The sequence below is a fragment of the Apostichopus japonicus genome, chromosome 4 (genome assembly GCF_037975245.1).
Source record: "Apostichopus japonicus isolate 1M-3 chromosome 4, ASM3797524v1, whole genome shotgun sequence".
NCBI lineage: Eukaryota > Metazoa > Echinodermata > Holothuroidea > Aspidochirotida > Stichopodidae > Apostichopus > Apostichopus japonicus.
This window is the reverse complement of record NC_092564.1, coordinates 21040346-21064603: the sequence shown is the minus strand read 5'-3', so window position 1 is coordinate 21064603 and position 24258 is coordinate 21040346. Positions and strand designations below refer to the sequence as shown.

General features: G+C 38.8%; 1 protein-coding gene across 3 annotated transcripts in view; it reads right to left on the bottom strand.

The window, feature by feature from the left end:
* LOC139966798 (nuclear hormone receptor E75-like) overlaps window positions 1-24258 on the bottom strand; it is a 142548-nt gene that overhangs the window by 9926 nt on the left and 108364 nt on the right. For all 3 annotated transcript variants that reach the window (XM_071970161.1, XM_071970162.1, XM_071970163.1), the window contains 3 exons: window positions 11293-11425; window positions 7657-7773; window positions 289-414 (listed from right to left, as the gene is read on the bottom strand). In XM_071970161.1, coding sequence (XP_071826262.1) covers window positions 289-414; window positions 7657-7773; window positions 11293-11425 — 376 coding nt within the window. The remainder of the gene's footprint in view (window positions 1-288; window positions 415-7656; window positions 7774-11292; window positions 11426-24258) is intronic.

The following is a 24258-nucleotide window of genomic DNA, read 5'->3' as shown; positions in this document are numbered from 1 at the left end:
GTATGTTACATAACTCCCCCTGATTACAACAATCTCCACCGATACATGCACACGGTCCATTTAAATACAGTTTAGTCTAAAATCTCGGCCTCTTCTGATCGTCAGTTTCTGCAACAGACTTGTTGCTAACCCAAACCTGCCTGGGAAACAGTCATACCAACCATATATATATATTGTGTTATTTGAAGTATGTAACATTACTCCCCCTTGTGTTTAGATGATGAACACAGTAACCCGCAAACAATCATCTGTAAAGGAAGCACATAACTTTGTCTACAGTCAACTAACCTGAAGGCAGGAGTAACAGAGCGGAGAAGATGGCCACGTCGTGAAACTGTAGCGGTAACGAGTGCAGGCTGTCAGCCAGACTGAACAACAACTCAAAGAAAACCGTGGTGGTGAAATCTGTGGAAGCTGAAAGGAATAAAGAAATCTATGGTTGAAGTTCATGTCAATTGTCAGGACATTCCTAAAATAAATTAATACATTAATTATCTCCCTTTTTAACAGTCCAAAACTTTACTAGCAGTTATTTGGTAGTGGTTTAATTCCTTCCCCCTTCTTCTCACTGATACTGTTGTCCTAGGGTGATCAGGAAAATGGTTCCATGTAGGACAATATAATGTTGTTTCAGTCACGAAAAAAGAAAAAAACATTAGGTTCAGAAGTTGGTAGTGACCACCATTAGTTATTTCTAATGTCTATTCTAATATATTCCATCGAGTAAATAAAGTGGGATGCCAGGTCACTAATAGCACACATGTTCATCATATTTCATTTCTGCTGTTGTAATTAAATACTTGATAATGCATTTGTCCAGTAAGTTGACTTCTTGGTCAGTAGCCAACAAGTCATAGACCCTTGTGAGTTGAAGCAAATAGTTCAACACTGTGTTACATAGGTACTTAAAGCTTAATTTATGTCAAATTTACTTAATATCTAATCCATACCCAAATGGTGAGGTAATCATTGTACACTTGAAATCAGTAAATAGTCTACATAATAACCCAGTAACATAGTAACCCAGGCTGCAGATCTAACTCAGGCAAAATAAAATTGAAATCACTCTGCACTAGTATGATAACCTTATAATAAACAACTCACTTAGATTGTTCTGTGCAGTAGTTAATATTACTTACTTAGATTGTGCTATGCAATAGTTAACATAACTCACTTAGATAGTGCTATGCAGTAGTTAACATTACTCACTTAGATTGTGCTATCCAGCAGAAAAAGAAGCAAGATTGGTTCAATGCTATCAGCTAAAGTTGATTAAATTTAGGGATTTTCTACCATTTTGGTTAGTTGATTGAACTTCTACTTTAGTTTTTATATTAGCTGTTTCAATCGCTGCTTTCACCATACAGTAGATACTCATATGGGAGGCATATAAAACATTTATAATGCAAGGCAGAAATGGGAAGCAGGAAACAGAATATAAACAACAGTAATTACAACTCCAACTTCAAACTATTTGCACAATATCTATAATAATCCAGCTATTCCAACAAAATTAAAACAAGGGGAATTGGGGAAGGGGGGGGGGAAGGTAGTGGGCTAGACGAAATTGTAGAGTAGGTACAGTCAATCAATTTTCATGGGTAGTAACCTAGAAAATAATTCTCCAATGACCAGAAGATTGAACATAATGTATGATCAGAGCTCTGTACACCCTTTGTGAATCTTGTGATATTGTTATCGACAAGCTGCACAAATGAACATTACATTTATACTGGTGTTGTTTTTGTAAGAATTGGCACAAATATCATGATAACAACCTCAGGGAAACAGGGCAAACCCTTTGATTAAAAGCACGATTGAATTACTCTGGGAGATAGAGATCCCGGAAAAAAAAAAGTCGACATGAAGGGATAAAAAAAAAATACAATAGCTTGGAGACAGAAAACTGGGTCAGTTCAACCAGGGAATTAAGAGATTCCTAATCTTTTGTTTAATACAAGAAATGATGAAAATAGCATCATTCAACTTTTATTTTGTTATTGCAATTTTCTGCTGTCTACTTTATTGCCTCTTATTTTCATAGTTTAAACAGGGCACTACATCAAAGCTACAATTTGCATTCCATTATAAATAAAAGCAATCGATACCATTTCCTGAATGTTTAAACCATCTTTCTCACAGTCTTCATGCCTAGCAAAGAATCGCATAGACATGATAATGAGTTACTCATTTTTTTTCCTCCCAACTATTGGCCCCTTCACGGAGATCGAGCAAATAAAAAATCAGTAAGTAAACAAACTTGTCTCATCTCTGTTTACAAATAGAGCAACTGTCCACTGTCAACATATTGCTGAGACATGGTGCCTAAGGGCATGCTTTGACCTACTATTTAATATTCATGACCCAAGTGCAAAATGTGACTTTTCCATTATTATGGCAGAGAATCCAGGATTGTTGCCGTAGCAGACTATAGCATTAATGATTCTTGAGACAGGCCATGCATGGGCTGTTAGGTAGATCTGCTGTCTAGTTTTATATCACTAACAGGTATGTCTTGTTCTCTCTGTGTCCATCGTCATGCTGGATTTGTTTTGAAACGTGTTTTGACGAGGGAGCACATGTTTGCATGTGTACATCAGTGTGGGGCATTACATATGGAGGCTGTACAGTGATTATGTTAATAAGATCAATACATCATAGTCAAAATGGAACAGTGTCGGCCAGCACTTTTGTTTGCAAACAAACTATAGTGTTCATGTTAATGCATGACAACAGTTTTCAGTTGCTAATTCTTTGCAAAGTGGCTAATTCCTGTGCTAAAAAAGTACTGATTTAATACTCAAGGTAGACATGACAAAATTCTCTGGCTGTGTTTTTAATTTACATGTTTTCCACCACTATGAAATTTAAGAACAAGCTAGGAATTTTATCAAATGTTCCATAATTGATTTTGTAACATGTCTGCATTTCTTGTTCTAATCTTAAAGGGTGTGAAGACTCGCGCAAAAAGAAACGTCTAATGCCGGTAATTTGACCTAGTTTCGAATGAGGTGTAACAGAAGTGTTAAACACCACCATCGATCCCAGAAGATACACACACAGCTTGCTACAGTTGGTAATTAGACACTGGTGTACAGTCAGTACATACAGCTGCGGTCAATACCCACAGCACAGTGTACAAACGATACAGCGATTGACATCTCGTGTCCAGCTAAAGATAACAATTAAGGTATCACGTTTCATTACTGTCTGCATTTTGTAGCGACACGAACAAAAAGTCACTTGCAAGCAACAGAAAGTTAACTTTTTCAGACGACCGCACGCGGTTTAGGCCAAGTCTTCAATGCCTTTAAGAATAATTTAATTTACAGGTTCATCATATTGCTATAAAGTTCATTTTCATAACATATCACTATCTGCCTTGTTCTGCCCATCATGAAATAATCTAGGTACTGTTCACCACAGATAGCTTCTGATCCCTAATTCTGTTCACAATGTCACAGAAGGTCCTAAGACTACACCAATGTATACAGTGAGATATGGGCAAAGAAGAAATATCACTTATTCATTATCCGGCAGTTTATTGAATGACAGAGGGCGGTAAAACACACAGTAGATCTAACAATCCTATTAACCAATGATCTGTAAGCTTGAAACTGAACAGAGTTTTGGCCTACGGCAGTTTCTTTCACCTCCTTTTGTACTATATATACTGCTCTGTGTGCGTGCTCCTTTACACAGTCAATTATGCACCTTAGCCAACCTAATCTGCTTTACACAGTCAATTATGCATCTTTGCCAAGCTAATCTGCTTTACACAGGCAATTATGCATCTTTGCCAAGCTAATCTGCTTTACACAGGCAATTATGCACCTTATCCAAGTTTATCTGCTTTACACAGACAATTATGCACCTTTGCCAAGCTAATCTGCTTTACACAGGCAATTATGCACCTTATCCAAGTTTATCTGCTTTACACAGACAATTATGCACCTTTGCCAAGCTAATCTGCTTTACACAGGCAATTATGCACCTTATCCAAGTTTATCTGCTTTACACAGACAATTATGCACCTTTGCCAAGCTAATCTGCTTTACACAGACAATTATGCATCTTTGCCAAGCGAATCTGCTTTACACAGGCAATTATGCACCTTATCCAAGTTTATCTGCTTTACACAGGCAATTATGCACCTTTGCCTAGCTAATCTGCTTTACACAGGCAATTTGCTCCTAAGCCAAGCTAATCTGCTTTACACAGGCAATTTGCACCTAAGCCAAGCTAATCTGTATATATTGCTGGTAATTTTCATCTTCATCTAGTAATTATGCAGTTTAAGTAGCCACTAGTTTAATATCTATTTGTAACTAGCAATGTACAGTACCAACATGTTTACAACACAATGCAATACAGTTTATTGTAGAAGGTGGATTAATATGACTTGATCTGGGTCATGGAAATGAACTTAATACCAAATATCCTGTATTTTAAATTATTCATCATAAAGTTATGAAACAAGATGCTTTATTAAAGTGAATCTAAGTTTATCTGAACAAACTACTATTCATTGCAGTCCCTCTGGATCTAAATCAAGTTTATTCAGGTAAAATATTGTTCCTGTTTTGACTTCCTGAGAAACTTGCAATGCTGGCCAGTTAGTGCAGAATGAAATCAATAATAAAAATAAATTCATGCCTGCTTGCTTGCTTTCAAACTGTTTTGTTTGGTTGGTAAATGTCCTTTTTAACCAAGCCTACCGAGTAAATACTCAAAATTAGGTATTATTTGATCAACCTATAATAACCTGCTCAAATTTTTCACCAAAAGTGACAGTTAAGATGGAAGTAATTAGTGATTTTATTTCAATGCAACTTAGATGTGTCCCTAAAATGACTGCATAAATCGATATTTAATTATACAGGCAACTTTGTTGTTTATCTCAATTTTGATACAGTCAATGCGTGTTCAATTTACATATTACAGAAAGATGGTAATTAGAGTTAAAGACCGACTTTAGGCAAAAGTTTAGTCTTGGTAAGTGACAGTCTAAGAAAACTTTGAATGCCAGTGAAGTTTCTAAAGAGCTATTCTGGTTTTTAAGATATTCACCTTATAAATATGCTTAATCTCTAGAATGATCCTTTACAGCTTAATTCAGGTCCTGAGTGCAAGCTGTTAATCCATTGCTAATTAAATAATATAATTGTAGTAATACAACCAACTCTTCAACTTGATTGTAACAGCAGCACATGTGGCTTGGTTGACATTCAACACCATTTGTCCTAGATACATTACATCATATAAAACTTGTCATTTGAGGCCATTAAAGTCCTTTTTTTCTCCATTGAATTTTTGTGTCACTTCTGAAGAACTAATCTAATGGTCGGTGTATTAAACCAAATAATCCAGGCACTTTTAACTGATGAACCTCCGCTCTTTATAGGTGGGGTCATTTCTCATCTATTAAAAGTCTTATAGAAATATATTACTTTGACTGGTAGCTGTGTTTTCTATAACAGCTAGTCTACAACAAATCAAAATTACATTTGTGCCTAAAGTCCTCCTTTTAATAAATCTCAAACCATCCTGATTATTATTTGTTTGGAGACATTGCATGGTACCAACTTATAAAGCTAACTTGATGTTTGTACTAATCATGAATGGATTGGCCCAGACAATGTTGCAGCATTATATGTCATTTACTATATACCCTCAAGCCTCTCTTCAAATATATTGCAATATCATGAGCAACAAAAGAAAAGATATTGCCAATCCAAATCTGCAAATTTAAATTTAAATAAGGCTGCACCTTGGCTATATACCAGCAACAACAAAAAAGAACAGAATTGTGAATATAGTCTTGCATGGCATTTCAAAAAAACTAGATGAGCACAGTATGAAGGCGAGCCAGATTAATTTATTTCCTCCAACCGACTAAACGTGATTCACGAGGGAAGGGGAGGGGGGGCGTCAGCAGGATGTCGATCTTTTAAATGACGATGAGATTGGGAGTGTGTATAAGTCAAACTTGTGCTGATCACGGTAGGGATCCAGGGGGTGTTGGCAGGAGGGGAGGAGGTGTGCCACCCCTTTTTCAAGTTCACACAAACTTGTAAGGTTGTTATCAGCACTACCTGGCTTTGTGATATTATTATAGATGTAAATTATAATTAAAAAGTTGCATCAGAATGCACTAGTTTCATATTTTACTGGTTTTTGTGGATGCGCAGGATTTTGAGAGCAGGCAGTTGGCTTCAATGACTGAAATAAAATCCTGGTTGGACCCTGGCATACATAACTTAAAACATAATGCAAAATAAAGTTTTAGTTTAAGAGTGCATCCACCCATAATGCATTTGTCTAAAATGTAATTTTTGCAACAACAACACCATGGTATTAATGTCAGAAATATCATCTCAAGTTAATTGCAGGGAATTTGGTGAAGCAGTCCTAGTCAGTCCTACACTTGTTATGCAGGTTGATACTAAAATTCTTGGCCTAGCTCTATGACAAGACAAATGTAGTTTGATGAAGCACTAGTGAGCGTTCACTTGCTTTTACACACGACAAGATTCATGGATGAATGCATGAACACTTCACATACCATAGCCTTTCAGGTAGATAAATTATTATCCTTGTAATGTTACAAGCACAAATGTAGTCTGACATGCCTGATTTCAAAGAGTACAATGTCACACTGGATAATAGTTCACAGTGATGAAACCAATTTAAGCTTTAAGAACTAGCTATTACATTAATGGAAGTAAAGCATACCTGTTATGGATTTAGCCTACATGCAACACAACCGAGGATTTATTCTGTGCAAGACTGCACAACTGGAACACTGCAGTAAGCTCAATAACGATTCAAAGTGCTGTCAATGATACATCTACAAAGGGTTGCCAAGTTGACTGTCAAATTTACTGCTTATTTGAGTTGAGAGGATCTCAACTAATTATCATCTATGTACATTAATTCTGAATAAACATCTTCTGTCAGTTACAATAGATACAGTCTTCCCTGGTTTAACATACATTTCAATTTAATATTTAAAGTGACATTGAGGGTATGTTAAATGCTGCAAATAGTATTTGTGTCCAATTTAACCCTTATCCTCCATGATATCACATATTGCATTGACAGCATAGGAGCTCATACTAAAGATGTGTTACGAAAAGGGAAGAAAAACAATTTTAAATTTGGTTACTGGTTATATAAATGACTTCACAAAAACTTAAATGATTGGCAGGATTATAAAAATGGATTGCATTTAAGCCAATCACAGTAATCATGCAATTTCAATCCTTCATAAACAGGGCTGTGTCATAGTTATATGCTGTGGTAGAAAAAGGCTATCACAAAATGTGATGCTAACGTTATTCATATCCCATCCATTTTTCACTCACTTGGCAATGTCTGGCACATATTTATAGATTACCTTTGTTCCTCGTTTGTTGTGCCAGGAATGTTGTTTTCCTCTCAGCATGATTGTTGAAGCTAATTAAATGAATCCCCAAATTGTCTTTTTAATGTTACGTTCTTTTCACTTGGCCAAAACTACTATAATTTGACGTTAGAAGTATTGTGGGCCAATCAATTATTTCCATCTGCGATATATATATATATTTATATACATATATATATATAGATATAGATACAGATATATTTTTGACTAGATAGTTAATCTGTTCTTACATTTGCTGAGCTTGTAGACTTTTTCCAATGACAGCCATCTCTCATCCCAGACCTTAAGGCACTCAGTCTTCTTGTCGAACCCACATGCCAGGTGGAGTAAACAAACCTCTAGGCCCCCTGTAAGAGAATGGGAAGATAAAAACATGGTTGATACAAGGCTCTATAGCTCAATGGATGTCCCCTACAGCAGAGCGTCATGGACGACGAGTGACGTCAGTAGCATTGTGACAATGAACGTAAACTTACAACCACAACAAACTCAGAAAATGAGTTGACTCAAATAAGAGAAAGAAGATAAAAGCTGGATAGCGTGTTATGTGCTATGTTACTGATGTACAGATTATTTTTACCAATGGGATGAGAGCATAATTACACCTGCCCTATATGTCTCAGATGAGTAACATCTGTCCTAAGGGCCACAACGGCTGTATTCATCTACTCCAGATGTACGTAAATTAGACCTGGGTAGCTTCACCCCCAGCAATCACAACTCAGCAGAATAAATGTGGAAAAAAATTATAATTGCACACTGGATGTGATTGGGCTTCCAGCTTCATTCAGTACATGCATTATAATCATCTTCTGAAACAAGTCAATATGTATGTATACTGAATTAAAGCAGTCAATTCAAGTCTGTTACACATCCGTACTGCTGTTGTGAACATAAGATATGAGCATAACATTTTCAATATCTAATTCATTTCAATCCATGTGGAACAGTTATTTCACAAGCAGGATTTACAACAGTGAAGACATGAAATTATACAAGAGAAATTGAAGCATAAGTAAAGATATAGAAGCAGCAGAATTAAAAAATCTTAGAGGAAAAAGTTGAGGAAAATTTCAAGTTTAATAACAATTAAAAATAAAAAAATAACCTGCACTGACAAACTGTATTCAGAGCATCTTTAAGATGTGATGAGTGTACTATGCATAGGTCATATATAAACATCAACATGCTATATATCACTGCATGTTTGCTTTGATCAGGATTAACCTTTCAGACAGAATAAATTAACTTTCCCCTGCTTAATAAACAAGAAGCATTTGTGTTTGACTGCTAGAAGACAATCATTTTACCAGAAATTTTGGTAGTCTCTTCAAAACTGGATTCAAACTGATGTCGCTTTAGAATATAATATCCACCTAGTTGTCGCATTTTTTCTTGTTCTCTTTAGACACATGTATCTGAATATATTGCTATAGTGAATGAGACAATAAGACAACCAGGCAAAGTGTGGCCCACATATAACCCACAAAAAAACAGTTTTATGTAATCCTCCAGAATGTTTCTCAAAACCCTGTTGAGCAGGCCAACGTATGGAACCCTACAGCCAGTGGAAATATGAAATACGCATACTTTTGGAACTTGATATTTAAAAAGTAAGGAATACTTTAGATATTATATTTCAATATAACACATGGAAAAAGCAAATTGTAGAATGTTTCTTATTCTTTTTTCATTTCACATATGTCTCCCCTTTTTCCACAGGAGAAGATACAGCCTCTGGAGTTGCGGCATATGGGTCAGATAAAAACTTACGCTGTGGCCTAACCACTCCAGTTCCTGTATTGACCCTACCACCCCTCCCCCCACCCCCATCCCGTTTCTCTGACACTACTGCTACTAGTAGCTCATTATAATGTGTCATTCAATCTAGGCTTTTCTTGATTCAAGATGCTTGTATTAAAGTTGATAATCTCCTTTTAATAAATGGAGCTATTGCATTAAGTCCTAATTCCCAAGTATACAGCATGTAGATATTGTTATAGATCCTGTGAAGTGTAACTAATATAACCAGCAAAACTATATAGTGTGGATTCATTTCACTTTAATGGATACTTTTACTTCCTAAGTTTAAAAAATTAAGAGAATAACAAATGGATATTCTACAGAGAAAGTCATTGACCACATCCTTAAGTTCACGGTTGCCTCATAGTACTGAGTTTTAAAGCAGTGATGTTTTATCATGTACTTTACCTGAGACACCACAAAGGCACAATTTAGACATTAGCCATTGACCTTAATGTTTTTCACTTGTTTCCTCACCTAACTGGATTCCCAGCACAAATAAGAATACATTTTTTGTAAGACTTAACTTTTAAGGCAACTCTTTTGTGAATTTGACCGAGCATACAAAGCATTGCTCGACATATTCATCGCTTTTCTAAAATAATCTTTCCATTTACTTTTAATACTTGAACGTTAACATTAGTATTTATACTTAAACAAAAAGGGGGGAGGCCATTTGTTTCATATGAAATGAATCTGGAGCAGGGTAGCCTCAATTCACTCTTTTGTTGCAGCTTTTTGGTACAAAATAGCATACATAATTACCAACATCCCCCTGTGAAATCTGCTCTATGTACATACAAATAACTTGAGTTGATACGAAAACAAGGTCACAGAGATAACCCATGTGTACAATAAACAGGTTATTGTTCTCTGCCATGAAATTGTTCTGATTGTTCGCATTTTCAATCTTACAAATCCACTCTTCAATCTTCCAAGTCATTTCCTGACAACCTGCCAACGATAAACCCACAAATCATTTCAACAGCATCGACATAATTTCACCCACACAATTTTGCTGAGATCATTTCTAATGTTTAATTGTGCCAGTTTACTTTTGTCTGCAGAAAATGATTTTGTTCTCCCCTCCTTGTATGTCGTTTTTGGCTTAATGTTGAAATTATTGTACAATAAATGCTTGACATAGTTTATGTTGTATGAATAATGCATTCTATTGATCTCAAAGGACGGTCCGTGTTCACATCATGCAGGCGTGAGTACCACCCCTCTGATACCCTTGGGCGTGAGTACCACCCCTCTGATACCCTTGGGCGTGAGTACTACCCCTCTGATACCCTTGGTCTGTTCTTTGGTTTGAATGTAGAACAACAAAAAAGTAAACAAAAAAGAAGATGGACAACCATTTCAACAGATGCAACTATTTAACCTTGAACAAAAAAAAATCAAATTTACTGGCGCTGTATCAAATTGAAAAACAAGGCAGGCCTCATAATTTCCTAATTTCCGTTACCAATTAATTTCTCAGATAAGCAGTCTGACAGCTGGGTTCAATACCTTTAAGCAACTTGATGGATCTTGGATCCTGTTTAATGCTTAAGACCCCCCGAAAAAATGTAGGTCGTGTGTTTGACTTGTCAAAGAGATTATCAAATCTACATTAACATAGAATTGCCATTAAATTGTCCAATTTGCTTTATTATTTTTCTAATGTATTTAATATATTAAGATATTTAAAAGTTCTACCTATGAAAAGTGTATGATTGATGAATGACAATGAGGATTAAGTCAATTTCATACACGCTCTCTCTTTTCTAGGAAGTAGTTAAAGATCAAACCAAATTCATACATACTCACTTATAAACTCCATTTTGTGAAGGAAAAAAAAATCTATTGCGGTGCCATGCAGGCTTATCTTGAGTAAAGGTAGCGTCGGTTTTGGGAGAAAAACAAAACAACATGCCAACCACTCAAAAACGATGTCTTCAAGAACAGAAGCTGATGGTACATGCAAATACGGGAGGGAAATTTTCAACATGTTTTGCCCACTGCATTCTACAAAATCAAGCCAAACAGCAGAACTAATAAAAACATGAATGAGTTACCAATTTGTTGCAGGATATTTCTATCCCCCAGCGGAAAGTCTTGAAAACCAGGAATACTTTCAGCGAAGGTCTTGACATCGTCATAACCTGCTTCGATGATGGACGATAACTTATCGATGATGTCCTCTATTGTCTGTTCAATGAAAAATTCAAGAGAAAGAAAAAATTAAATTAAAATTCTATACATTTCATAAAATGTTGTTAGGTCAACTTCTTTATGAAAAAAACAGCAAAGGATGACAGAAAAATTTATCAATTAGAGATTTGAAAGATTAAATACGGTGGAAAGTTTGACATCACTCTTGTACAGCTGAATTGGCAAGTTATTAGGGTATGGTGGGGAGCGAGGAGGGAGGGGGGGAGGGTCTGAGGTGAAGCGTAGATAGATATTAAGGAGAGCAAAGTGAAATGTTGACATCTACAGATGTTTCCAAATCCAATTTCATTCATGCAGTATTACTTTAAGCGACACAGTAGGACACCTTTTCCTTCTATGGTACTATAAATGTAAATGTACAATTTACATTTTCAAATGAATGCAATCCCGCAGTTATTAGGGCCCAACTTTGAGGTATACAAAGATAAAATGAAAAGAAATAGTTGTTTTTATTAAATGGGTGCAATAATCTTCTCAAAGAGGGAACCTGAAGGGCAAACTAACCATTTCCTCGTAAGCATAAAAATATTGGGGATGATGGTGAATAGATAGACAACAGCATTTAAAAAAATATATTACCATAAAAAAGGGCGCTATATCTTCTCAATCAGAGAATTTGTAGGAAATTGAAAGAGTTATAACTTTTAATACTTAAAAACAATGGGGATAATGGTGAATAGATAAACCAAAGGCCTCTAATAGTAAAATCTACTATCAAGTTGATATAAAAAAGAGACTTATGAAATTAATCACAAGTCAATTGTTCATTGTCATGCACCATCGTTCTAGTGTGGCAATTGGCAGTAATAAACCATACAATTACTTAAATTATTGTATTTTGAAATGTGAATGAATATTTTTCTCTTTGTGACAGCTATTCATTTAATTGAATATAGATATGAACCTGATTTCGAACAATAACAAACATAATACAAAGCTATTCCATACTCCCACCCTACAGTGACTATTGCAAAGATGTAGAGAAGCATATATATATATATATATATATATATATATACATATACATCTATATATATATATATATATATATATATTTATCTATATATATATATATCTATATCTATATCTTATATATATATATATATATATATATATATATATATATATATATATATATATATATATATATATATATATATATATATCTATATCTTTATATATATATATATATATATATATATATATATATATATATATATATATATATATATATATATATATTGCTTGAGGGAGAGACAAAGATTTGTGCCTTTTCCTGCCCCACATCATCCCATTTTTTTATACCTGTGACCCAATTGTAGGACTAACTCCATAAACATCCACAGATGGTAATATTCAATACCAACAGCAATGCATCTTCATTTACATATAGAAACAGTTCCATATGCTCCGTACAAATTGAACTATCACAGTTATCGTCAAACAAGCTGCAATATGCTCAACGTTCCAACCATATTTATTGGCTGGTTGAAAAAGTGACCCTCAAAAACATCATTAACGAGATCCTATATCAGGCAGGATCCAGACATCCATCAAATCCAAATCACTTGGAAAATGACATCAAATAGTATGGTATGGGTATATGCAGAGTAAAGTCTAGAATTCCACCGATAGAAATAATCTGCTGGCTATTAATAACAGACTGAATTTTTATTTTGAAATTTGTCAAAGGTGAAGGTAGTTTGCTCTCAATTTTCCTTAACCTGGAGTGAGTTGTTACAATCATATAACATTATGATTCTGTTTATGTGACATATATATATATATGCCACCTTTTGGCAATCTATCCCACATAACACTGGATAACATGTAAATGTGAAACTTCTGGAGATATTATGTTAGAAGATGATCTCTGTGTTACCATCATTTTTTCTTATATATGTTCCAAAATAAATATAAATGTTCCAACTGAATCCATCATACATTTAGGCAGTTATTTTTGCAGTAATTTAATATTTTTTATTTATTTTATCGAACCTGTAATCTCCCGATTGCTAAGCCTAGTTGCTTCAAATGCCACCGCCTTTATCCAGCACTGGCCACAGCACCAATATACATTTCTAACACATGTGCAAAAAACTTGTCCAATATGTACCTTTGCTATAGTATATATGATCAAATGCATATCTGTAGTTATTTGTAGGTGCAAAAAGAAATTATAAAACTTACTGGTTTATATATTTACGAGTGACCCACTTACCTGTCTCCCCACAACCTATGCACCGCATTCTACCGTGTCTAGAATGCCCTGGTAATCTTTTAACACTGTACACCCTCACTGGCCCAAATGGCCTTCCTTCATTTTGAGACCACTTTCCCACAAAGTGGCCCCTGACGCGACCTCGGGGAGGGTGGCGGGTAAACCCTGCCACCCGCCGAGCTCGCCGAGAAGGAAAAATCTAACGCCAACAAAGACTGCTGACGCCTCCAGGCGGAGGGTGGAGCCCACCCTGAACAGTCGGGGTGGGGGTCCACCCTCCGTCACCCCGTAGGCGTGCCTCCCCCTACACTTCCAGAGGCCTAATTGAACAAGGGGACGAGGCCCATACTACCTTAGATGGAAAGAGTAACCTGGTAAACCGAACTAAGGAAACAACACCCACCGATAGACAAGTAGCCGCAGGCGACCCAGGGGGTGGCGATGTCTATCGACGAAACGCGAGGAGTCATGAGTCAGGTCGAACGACCGCTCCCCCGTCCGGCTGCGTCCCACCTCCCTCGGGGGAGGGTGGCGGGAAATGGAGACAGGTAAGTGGGTCACTCGTAAATATATAAACCAGTAAGTTTTATAATATTTACTTCGTTCCCCACTTACCTGTCTCCCCACAACCTATGCACCGAGTGGCACTGTCCGATGGTGGGAGGCCCGAGGGGTGGGACCCCCGGAGCTCGTATCATCGAGCGACCAAAGCCAAATCGGCCTGTGATATGTCCGATAAGTAGCAGGCGACGAAGCGATTGGAGTCTTCCACGCCGTCGTCTTGCAGATGTCCACTATTGGAAAACCTGCGAACAGGGCTGTAGAAGCAGTGAAACCCCTGCTGTTGTGAGCCATGGATCTGCCTGGACCTGTAGCCAGAGGGCGGACGGCTTCCACCAAACAGCGGGACAAGGTATCCTCCCAGGCTGCTGAGTGGGGCACTCGAAGGAGGAAGAACAGAGATGTCGAAGTACCCAAGAGATCTTGTGTTCTGTTGAGGTACCACTTCAGTGCCCTAATGGGAAACCATACTGTAGTCTGTCCTCGGGGATCAAAGAGAAGGTCTTGATCTCTGGGATGATGATGTCTCCCGGTAGGAGAGCCCAAACCTGGTTCTAGCGAAGAAGGAGGGGTCGAGAACTATCAGCACCCCACAAACCGTAGGACTGAAGGCACCTTAGTCAAGGCGAGCCGTTGCTGCCTGGCGTGGAGCCGTAGGGGAAGCCCCTGATGGAAGGCGGCCACAGCCGAACGAAAGTTTTTGATCGTCTAAACCCTGCCTCCCTTCTTGGAACAGTGTGGGTAAGGAGTCGGCGATCAAGGTTAGAAAGGCCATGGTAGGCAGAGTCTGTCTCGTTCGGCATACTCCGAATCTCCGTAGGCAGAAAACGTAAGTACCAAGGTTGTTCTCACTCTGGCGGCCAAAGTCCTTTCTGTCTAAGGAAACACCAATTTCCAGGCACCTAATTGTAGGCCCTTGCTGTCCGGGTGAGCCAGCGCCCCGTCTATGGGACAACCGACTGTGGTTTGTCCGGCAGGATCGCTGGCTCGTCCGCTAGGAGCTGGATAACTTTTGCCCGAACCGGGGTCAGCGGGGCCACTATGATGGCTGACCATGCCAAGAGGGGGAAGATGTAAGCTTCCGGTCCATTTCGCGACAGGGACCTGGCGTTATGTGGAAGGCCTGCGGGTGGGCCGCCTGAACAAAGATGAGCAGCCCATTGTTGCCCTGTGTCGCAATCAGGTCTATCAGGGGTCTGCTGAACATGTGGAAAAACCTACTTCATGTTCGTTGCAAAAGGGTCCACTCGTCAGGGTGGAGCTGTCCCCTGGGCAGAGCATCGGCCATCACATTCTCCTTTCTGGCTATCTGAGAGACTTGTAGGGCCATGCCAGACTCTGTAGCTGTGGTGAGGGTCTCCCTTGCCAGACGGCAATATCTCTCTGACCTGGAGCCACCATGTCTGTTGACGTAGCTACAGTATGTTACCACCGTCGTGTTGTCTGAGAGGATGGTAGTCAAAAGCCCCGTACCTGGGCGCCGGAGGGCTCCAGAGAGCCCAACCCTGTGTATCTGCTGCTAAAGAAGTCAAAGACAGCGGCCTGCTTGGTGACCTTGTTAGCGCTTGCAGGACAGCCGCACTCACAGTACTGATTCAGTACCACAGTACCGTTGATGACTCCTTCAGTTATCAACCCGTTGCAATCAGAAAACTCTGAAGAAAAGGAATGTCCTGATGATGCTAAGCTGCACCCTGTAGGGAGGTTTAATGGAGGTTCTTTCCATGCTAAAAAATATTAATCATAATATTGGGGAAAGAAAAGGCGTAGACCTATTGAAAGATAATGATGCCTGAGGCGCCTAACAATATTACTCCGGTCAACGAAAACCTGTCAAGCATAGAGACAAGTATCTTCTGGATGGGAAGCTGCACTGACGAAAAAGTGCCTTGCCCAAGGAAACAACTGAATGATCCGGCCAGGACTCAAACCCGCAAGCCTTAGATCACCAGTCCACTGTCTTCACCACTTGACCACAGTACTCTCTAAAAATGAGTACTGAAGGTACAGAATCTCACTCTGCTGAGTGAGTACAGAATCTTAAACAATGCTACCCTGCTACAAAAAATGAGACTGAGTACTGAATGGATAGTTTGCTTCATCAGAATCTTAAACAAAGCTACAATGCTACTGTTTATGTGACTCCTACAATTATATGTATGTATTTAAGAACGTATTTAGGATCATCCTGCAAGTAGGAACATGAGAAGAAGCCTCACTGGCTTAACCAAGCTGCAAGCTGACTGAAGTCAGTCTCTTACATACAATAGAACGTCCATGATTATGAAAAGTCAACAACTCTGTAGCTGGACAACATACACTAATCTTGGGGTGGCCTGAATCGGGGACCTTATGACTGAAAGGCTTTAACCCTGAGCTAACTGAGCTATAGACCTACTCATCAGAAACAAACTCCCAACAGGGGCTGTGAAGATGGTGAGAGGGTGGGTTTGTAGAAAATCCACCTCATAAATCCCTGGCTGCTTAACGGAGCCCGGGGAGTTACTCAGCAAACACAAAAGCGTTACTAAGCATGTAGTGTTTTGTTATGACAACGTTATTAGTGGTGTAAGAGGTAAGTCACCGAAAACGTTTTCAGGCTCATATTTCAAAACGATTTACGTTAAGACATTAATATAACATTAATACAACATTAATATCTCATAGAAACGTTATGTCGACGTTTTTACCACACCACATTTAACGTAATAAACACGTAATAAATGTTATGATAACGTACCCGTTACTCCTCAAATCTCTCCATGTCGAGACGTGTCCATTTCGTAGTGTAGTACAGTAGAAGTATCCAACTTCCTATTGAAACCACCTAGCGCATAGCCACGACTAGGCTATCAGGTGCTACGAAATGCAACTGTGCTTAAAATGTCGGAACATCGAACATTATTCACGAAGCGCATACTGTATGCTCGGAGCGCGTTAGCGCTTGTACCTCTTGTTGGGGTTTTATCCTACCCCTTTTCCAACTTACTACTAACGCGTTTGTCTTGGAAATTCACCCAAAAAATAGAGAGAGAGGTTTATTCCATGGGATCGCTCACGTAGTCGACAGCTCGTTGCAGCAAACGTTGAGCTTACACGTGTCAATCCAGGTGACTGCTTGGCCCCCCTCCTCTCATAACAAATACACAGCGCGGGAATATTGTCTTGGCAGTTTGCCAAGACTCTTGGAAGGCTTCGTTTTCCTGGCACTTTGCCAAGCTTCGAGAACGTTCTCTTCTTGGCAGGTTGCCAAGGTACTAAGTAACGAGACTGCACTAGAATCGCTTCAGTTTGCGCCTTTTAACATGCTCTGGAGGGGGTTCCACCAGCGTTTTAAACAACAAAACAAGCAAGGTTTCAAACCTAGACATATGGCGATGAATTATAACGAGAGAGAAATATAATTAGCGAGGAGAATATGACCCATGAATGCACAGGAAATCTATGTCATGTCCTGGTTTCTGCTGGTACTCATTAAACACACATTCGGGATGTGTAATAATAAATGGTGTAGCGATTGCAGTATCTTTCCGCAATTGATTCGAACCTGTCGTCGCAGCTCAAGCTGCTAGTTCCGGGGGGCAACACTCCCCTGATGAAAGAGACTCTTCCCCCTCTTGGAGGCGGGATTAACTTTGAGGCTGGGGATAAGTATATCTCCGTTTGCCGTGGGGACCTCGCTCCAGCCGGCTTTCCTTCCGGATTGGGCGTTTGCCCTTACTACCCCGTTCTGGGGGCCCAGCAGTTGTTGAACTCATCGGTTCCCGGCTCCGGGACCGACTCCTGGGATCCGGAGTGGAACCTCGGTTCCGCACTCCCTGTGAGGTCTCGCTGGACCCGGGCCCCCGGAGCCCATCTCCGGGTACCACTCCTCTCGACCCGGACATTCTGTCCATTCCGGTCGGAATTTCAAATGGGCTATTTATTGGCCTTGAGCCTTGCCCTTGCCTTCCCCCTTGGTCATAGAATCCGGACGGTGCCGGGACCTTGGGGGGCAATATCTCTTTCTCCTCTCTCTCTCTCCTCCGGCCTCTCTCGCCGGACTCGGGCTCCCGGAGCCTATCTCTGTGTGCGTACCACGCCGGGTACCACTCTCCTCGACCCGGACATTCCGTCCGTTCCGGTCGGAACTTCTAAAGGGCTTTTTATTGGCCTTGAGCCTAGCCTTCCTTGGGTCGGAGGGGAACGTCTGTTCCGGGCTCCTTCTGAGGTCTCGCCGGACCCTGGCTCTCCGGAGCCCCTCTCTTTGCGCGCACCACAACGGGTGCCGCTCTCTGCGACCCGGACGGACTGTCCGCTCTGGCCGTCTTTGTCATGGGCTTTTGGTTGGCCTTGAGCCTTGCCCTTGCCCTAGCCCTTGGTGATACATCCGGACAACGCCGGCACCTTGGGTGGCAAATCTGCATCTCTCTCTCTCTCACATGGGCTTTTGGTTGGCCTTGAGCCTTGCCCTTGCCCTAGCCCTTGGTTGTACATCCGGACAACGCCGGCACCTTGGGTGGCAAATCTCCATCTCTCTCTCTCTCTCTTTTCCGGCCCTCTCCTGGCCTCTCTCCATCTCAACTCCCACCAACTCTCTCACTTCCTCTTCATCTCCTGTCTCTCCTCCGATTCCCTCCAGGGGAACTGTGGGTTCGGTGATAGATCTAACCTGTCCCGGCCTGCTAGCCAGGTGTCGATGTGCTGCCACTGTCTGGTGAAAACAAAACAGACTAGACAGAGGTCTCGGAACAGTTCACACATTTAAGGTGGCTTCGAGACATGTCTGAGAAACCCACGTTAAGGAGAGACTAACGGCAAATAGTCTAACGTATCAAACGGAACGACTATAAGGAGGAAGTAGGGTGGGAGTATGCTAACAGAGAGTAAAGTTACGTGACAAAAACAACGCGCCCCGCTAGAGGCTCGCGGCTTACAAGGTACGCTACAATAGTGAAAAACTTCCCACACTTAGAAGCGAACACGTAACTAGAAGGAAAAGGACGAAGCATGTATACAAGGGAGAGAACCCCTCTATCCGCGTACAGAGCGGGAAGGGAGGAACAAGGCTACGAGATACGCCCCAAGTGAAAACTCCCGACACTTAGGAGGTGCACGAGTAGCGAAACCCATGGAGAACATGAAAATATGTACAAATATATGAAGGTTCAAACAAGAACAACAACAACGTAATCGAACCGCCTAGTATTGGATAGGAGTTCGCGGCATACAAGATACGTTACAAGGAGAAACACTTCCGACATATGGAAGCAACGTAACTAAACATATATGCATTGAAAACTTGTAAAAGGACGAAACATGTATATAAGGGAGAGAACCCCCTAACCGCGAACCAGCGGAGGGGGGAACAAGGCTACGAGGTACACCCCAAGTCATGAGACTCAGGGAGCGCACGTAGCAACAACTGGAGGAAACATGAAAATATACAACAATATATGAAATCAAGGATACTCCCGTCTTAACATGAAAAACAACGAAACGAGCCGACTATCTTGACTAGTTAGGAGATATCGGAACGTGGCTACAACTACGCTACAAAAGTGAAAACCCACACTGAAAGCGTAAAAAATAACGAAGTACATGAAAGCAAAACATCTTATGCTAAGTAAGAAAAGCTGAAACACATGTACATAGTAAAATATATGCCTATCCGCGTAAACAAGGCGGTATAGGCAACGAACGAAGTAGTCTCGCAGAGCTACTACCTGTTACCCTAAAAACGTTACGTAAGAAAAAACGAACGCATGGGCGAGAGTGTACACTAAAAACAGCCCCCAAAAACACCCTTCCCTACAAGAAAAGGATACTTATCAGGCTGGAAAAGATCCTTGGAAGTGCAGAAGTCCTGATAGGAAACTTCTAGAGTATAAATCCAAGGTAATCCGGGCGAATTTCGCGAAAATTTTTCAAACTCCGAAAAACACATTGAGACACTTTGTGGGTAGAAAAATGAAGGAAGGCCATTTGGGCCAGTGAGGGTGTACAGTGTTAAAAGATTACCAGGGCATTCTAGACACGGTAGAATGCGGTGCATAGGTTGTGGGGAGACAGGTAAGTGGGGAACGAAGTAAATTATAAATATATATCAGTATATAAATATATACACTCTGAGGATATAATAGGTCGTAAAAGCTTCCAGGAAACCTTTTAATTACATCCTTATTAATCTAAGTTAATCTTGTCTTCTTACTGGTACCCACAAGTAACTTCTTTCAAATCTTCTATTATATAGATGATCCAGTGCACATATTAAGTACCAAACAAAGCTTATGTCCATGCATATAATGGTTAACCATCTAGTTATATCAACTGCAATCTGAGAATTAATGCTGCAGCTTGCCTTAGCTAGATATAATGGTTAACCCATCTAGTTATATCAACTGCAATCTGAGAATTAATGCTGCAGCTTGCCTTAGCTAGATATAATGGTTAACCCATCTAGTTATATCAACTGCAATCTGAGAATTAATGCTGCAGCTTGCCTTTATAGCTAGATATATTAGCTATAAATTTTAAGTTCTTTTGTGAGTGTCCTCCAAGTAGCATGACACAAACTCTTGTTCTCTTTTAAACCTACATCAATTCAGAATGGTTGGTGCTTTCTATTTCCTGTGATCAAATACTGAACAAAACATCCTTATAAGCAGTCCAGTAGCTACTGTAGACCTACCCTAACTTATCCTTTGCAGGACCACCACCGAGACAGGATCAAGGTCAAATGTTTTTGGTTTAATAACGATAGCCCTCCACTGCTCATATTAGAAAAAGAAGGCCAACAGAAAAAGTGGAACCATTGTAAATCGGCCCAGTCAATGTCATACACATACCTCTTTTGGTCAGCAAACGTAATATACTATAAACCTATTTAACCCCTTGCAGATATCACAGTCTGACCAATACACAAAGGAGCTCCATGTACAACCTTGATAATTTACTCGATATATTATTAATCGAGTCTGACACATTCATGGATTGAAACTGTCAGCCTTGGACAAGTTATAAGACAAGTATAAACTTTATCTTCCTTGATCCGATGCATCTTGAAAACTTGTCAAAAACTATTTTATTCCGCACCAGTGAATAGAATGATCAATCGAACAATAATAAAGTGGAAATAATTAATGACACAACTATAAAAATATTAATAAGTAATTGGAGGTACAATAGGGTGATCCATGATATGCTGAAGCATTGAAGGTTGGGCTTATAACTGTAACAAGCTGGGTGAGGTACATGTAACAATAGAAACCTTGGTCTAATACAAGGGTACAATAAAGATATGCATAACAAAAAATTGAAGGAGATCTGAATTTTCTACACTTGTATTTACAAAATACTTGTTTGTTTACTTATGGGATAGTTCAGCAAACTTTAGTTACTAATAAATAATAACATTATATAATCAATGATACTTTAAATGTGCAGTACAGTACAGCACTAGTACATGTTGGCTAAACCGGTGGCTCATGAGCCAGCCATGTACATGAGGCTCTTTCATATTTAATGATCGGATCATGGAAATACGTAGGCAGAGCTCCTTTTTGCATCACATCAAATATTAAAACATTAAGTTTAATAACTTCAGAAAACATTTTGATGCACATTTTCATATGTATCTTCGGTGAAAGTATTGTACAAACTTACACAAATTTATTGTTGTCGCAAAATGTGTATGTAATAATAATGAGAACAAATGTGCAAAACTTGTTCATGTTTTGCAACTCTAAAGAAAAGTTTATGGTATGAGGCGCTCATGTAAACTAAGTAATAATAAATAATCATGCCTAAATCATTTGCAATTCTTAACTACCAGCCTCACCTGATTACTGTATATACCCAATGTAAACAGAGAACAACAACGTTACAGGTATAGCTGACTAGACATAATCCACTTCACTTTAAGTTTGCTTTGGAGTTGAAGATTAATTTACTATACATAATCATAATCATATTACAACATTTGATCATTAGAGCTTAGATTGACTGTTCAAGTTTCATTCAAGTAAATCAAACAAATTTCTTGAAATTTGAGTATATGATGTTTAATTAATCTCGTAAGCCTTTCATGAATGCATGTGTGTGTGTATGTATATAGTATGTGTGTATGTATATAGTATGTATGTATGTATATAGTATGTCAACAGCTTCTTGTCAGAATCAACGGTAATTCATAATTAATCTCAGATTAACAAACTTCAGATTTATGGTCTTAAATTTGTTATTGATATTTGAGTATATAATGTTTAATTAATCTTGTAAGCCTTTCATTAATGCATGTGTGTGTGTATGTATATAGTATGTCAAAAGCTTCTTGTCAGAATCAACGGTAGTCCATTATAATTAATCTCAGATTAACAAACTTCAGATTTATGGTCTTAAATTTGTTATTTGATAATATATAAGGGCTATACACACAAGCATGGTTAACACACATACTTACAAATATACATATCTTTAAGACACCTGCCTGTTATCAGAGGCTCGAATCATACACATAACTAGACTGATTGCACTTGCATGCAAGTATACTGAAGCCTCATGAACCTTTATTGTAATATAATGATTCATGGTAGTTAAAAGATTTTACTGGCCCTGCTTCTGGGACATCTGGCGCAGCATCTATTAAACTAAAACAGAATAATCCTTAATTCTCACAGAATGTGATAACAGCAGCTGTTTGCTCATTTATTGTGAATTTCTAGCAATGCAAATTTATAGCCTACCAAATATTTGTCAAAATAATTAAGCAAATCAAGATACCGTAGATTTATTGACCATTTCAATGATAATTGGTGAGAAAGCATAATGAATATTTAGTTTTCCATTTCTAACAATTATAATGCCCTTCCCCCCCCCCCTTTTCTTAAATTGTTGGTAACTTTTTATTACTCACACGCAATGAAATGGGAGAGTGCATTTGATCAGTAACAGGGGTATGTAGGATGAGTGTTATGCTAGAAACTTACACAATAATTAAGATACCAGTCATCATAAACTAGAGTACATTGGTTGTGAGAAGGCAGGTAAAATAAAGTGTATTATATCAATGTTTGAGTTTATTTTGTGCAGACATATTTCAACAACAACAGCAACAACAGATGGCTTCTGCCTGAGTACTTATCTCCTTTGTGTGTGTGTCTCTCCTACTGAATATTTTTATTTTTATTTTTATTAAAGGGAGGGCTGATATGAATATAGCCTCAACTGAGCTCCTTTTCATTTATCCTAAGTCTAATTTATATGTTGCAAGTTACTTGATTGTTTTCTATAGTAACAGTTTTGACTTAAATGCTTTATAGACACAATGCAAACTACTTGAGTTCTTTGCTTATAATAGGTAATACTGTAGGTAGAGAATATCTGATAAGGAATGGTTTGCCAGATGCAATATATTTTGAGGTGATATGTTAAGATGCAGAAATCCCATTCACGTAAATACCACCTTTGAAAAGTTGAAGGTTGATTAATTCTTGAATTGTAGCTACATAATATACACGTTTGAATTTAAATCAATTTGTTCTCCAAGTGCATTAAGTCTTGAGTTTTGCTACATCAGATGACAAAGAAAAGAAGAAATGGAAAGCAAAGAAATAAAAAAAAAAGTGAAAATGAACTAGAGATAGAAGTGAGATGAAGACAGCAGTTAGATCAAACAGTCTCTGCCAATCCAGAGTTCAGTAGTTTTGCGAGGTGTAACAGATGGGAGACATGTTTGAACTACGATACTCTTTCTCTTTTGAAGATTTAACTACCAATTAACAGAAACCAGTCAGATATGCATCTACCTTCCAACAGAGTGGAAAGTCTTCACTTTGCTTTAATTGACACAATTCAGCCATTTTTAACACCTAAATCAGCTGATATTGAGGTTAAGTGGGAATTCACCTTGGTAATATTAACTTTTATTTATCTGTAAGAGCAATATTGATCTTGCTTGTGTCATATTGCCAAACATGGTTACATCTATGAGCCCCAGGACACTATCTGGGTTTGTAGGACACACAGAGTGGGTAATGGATCAATTGCA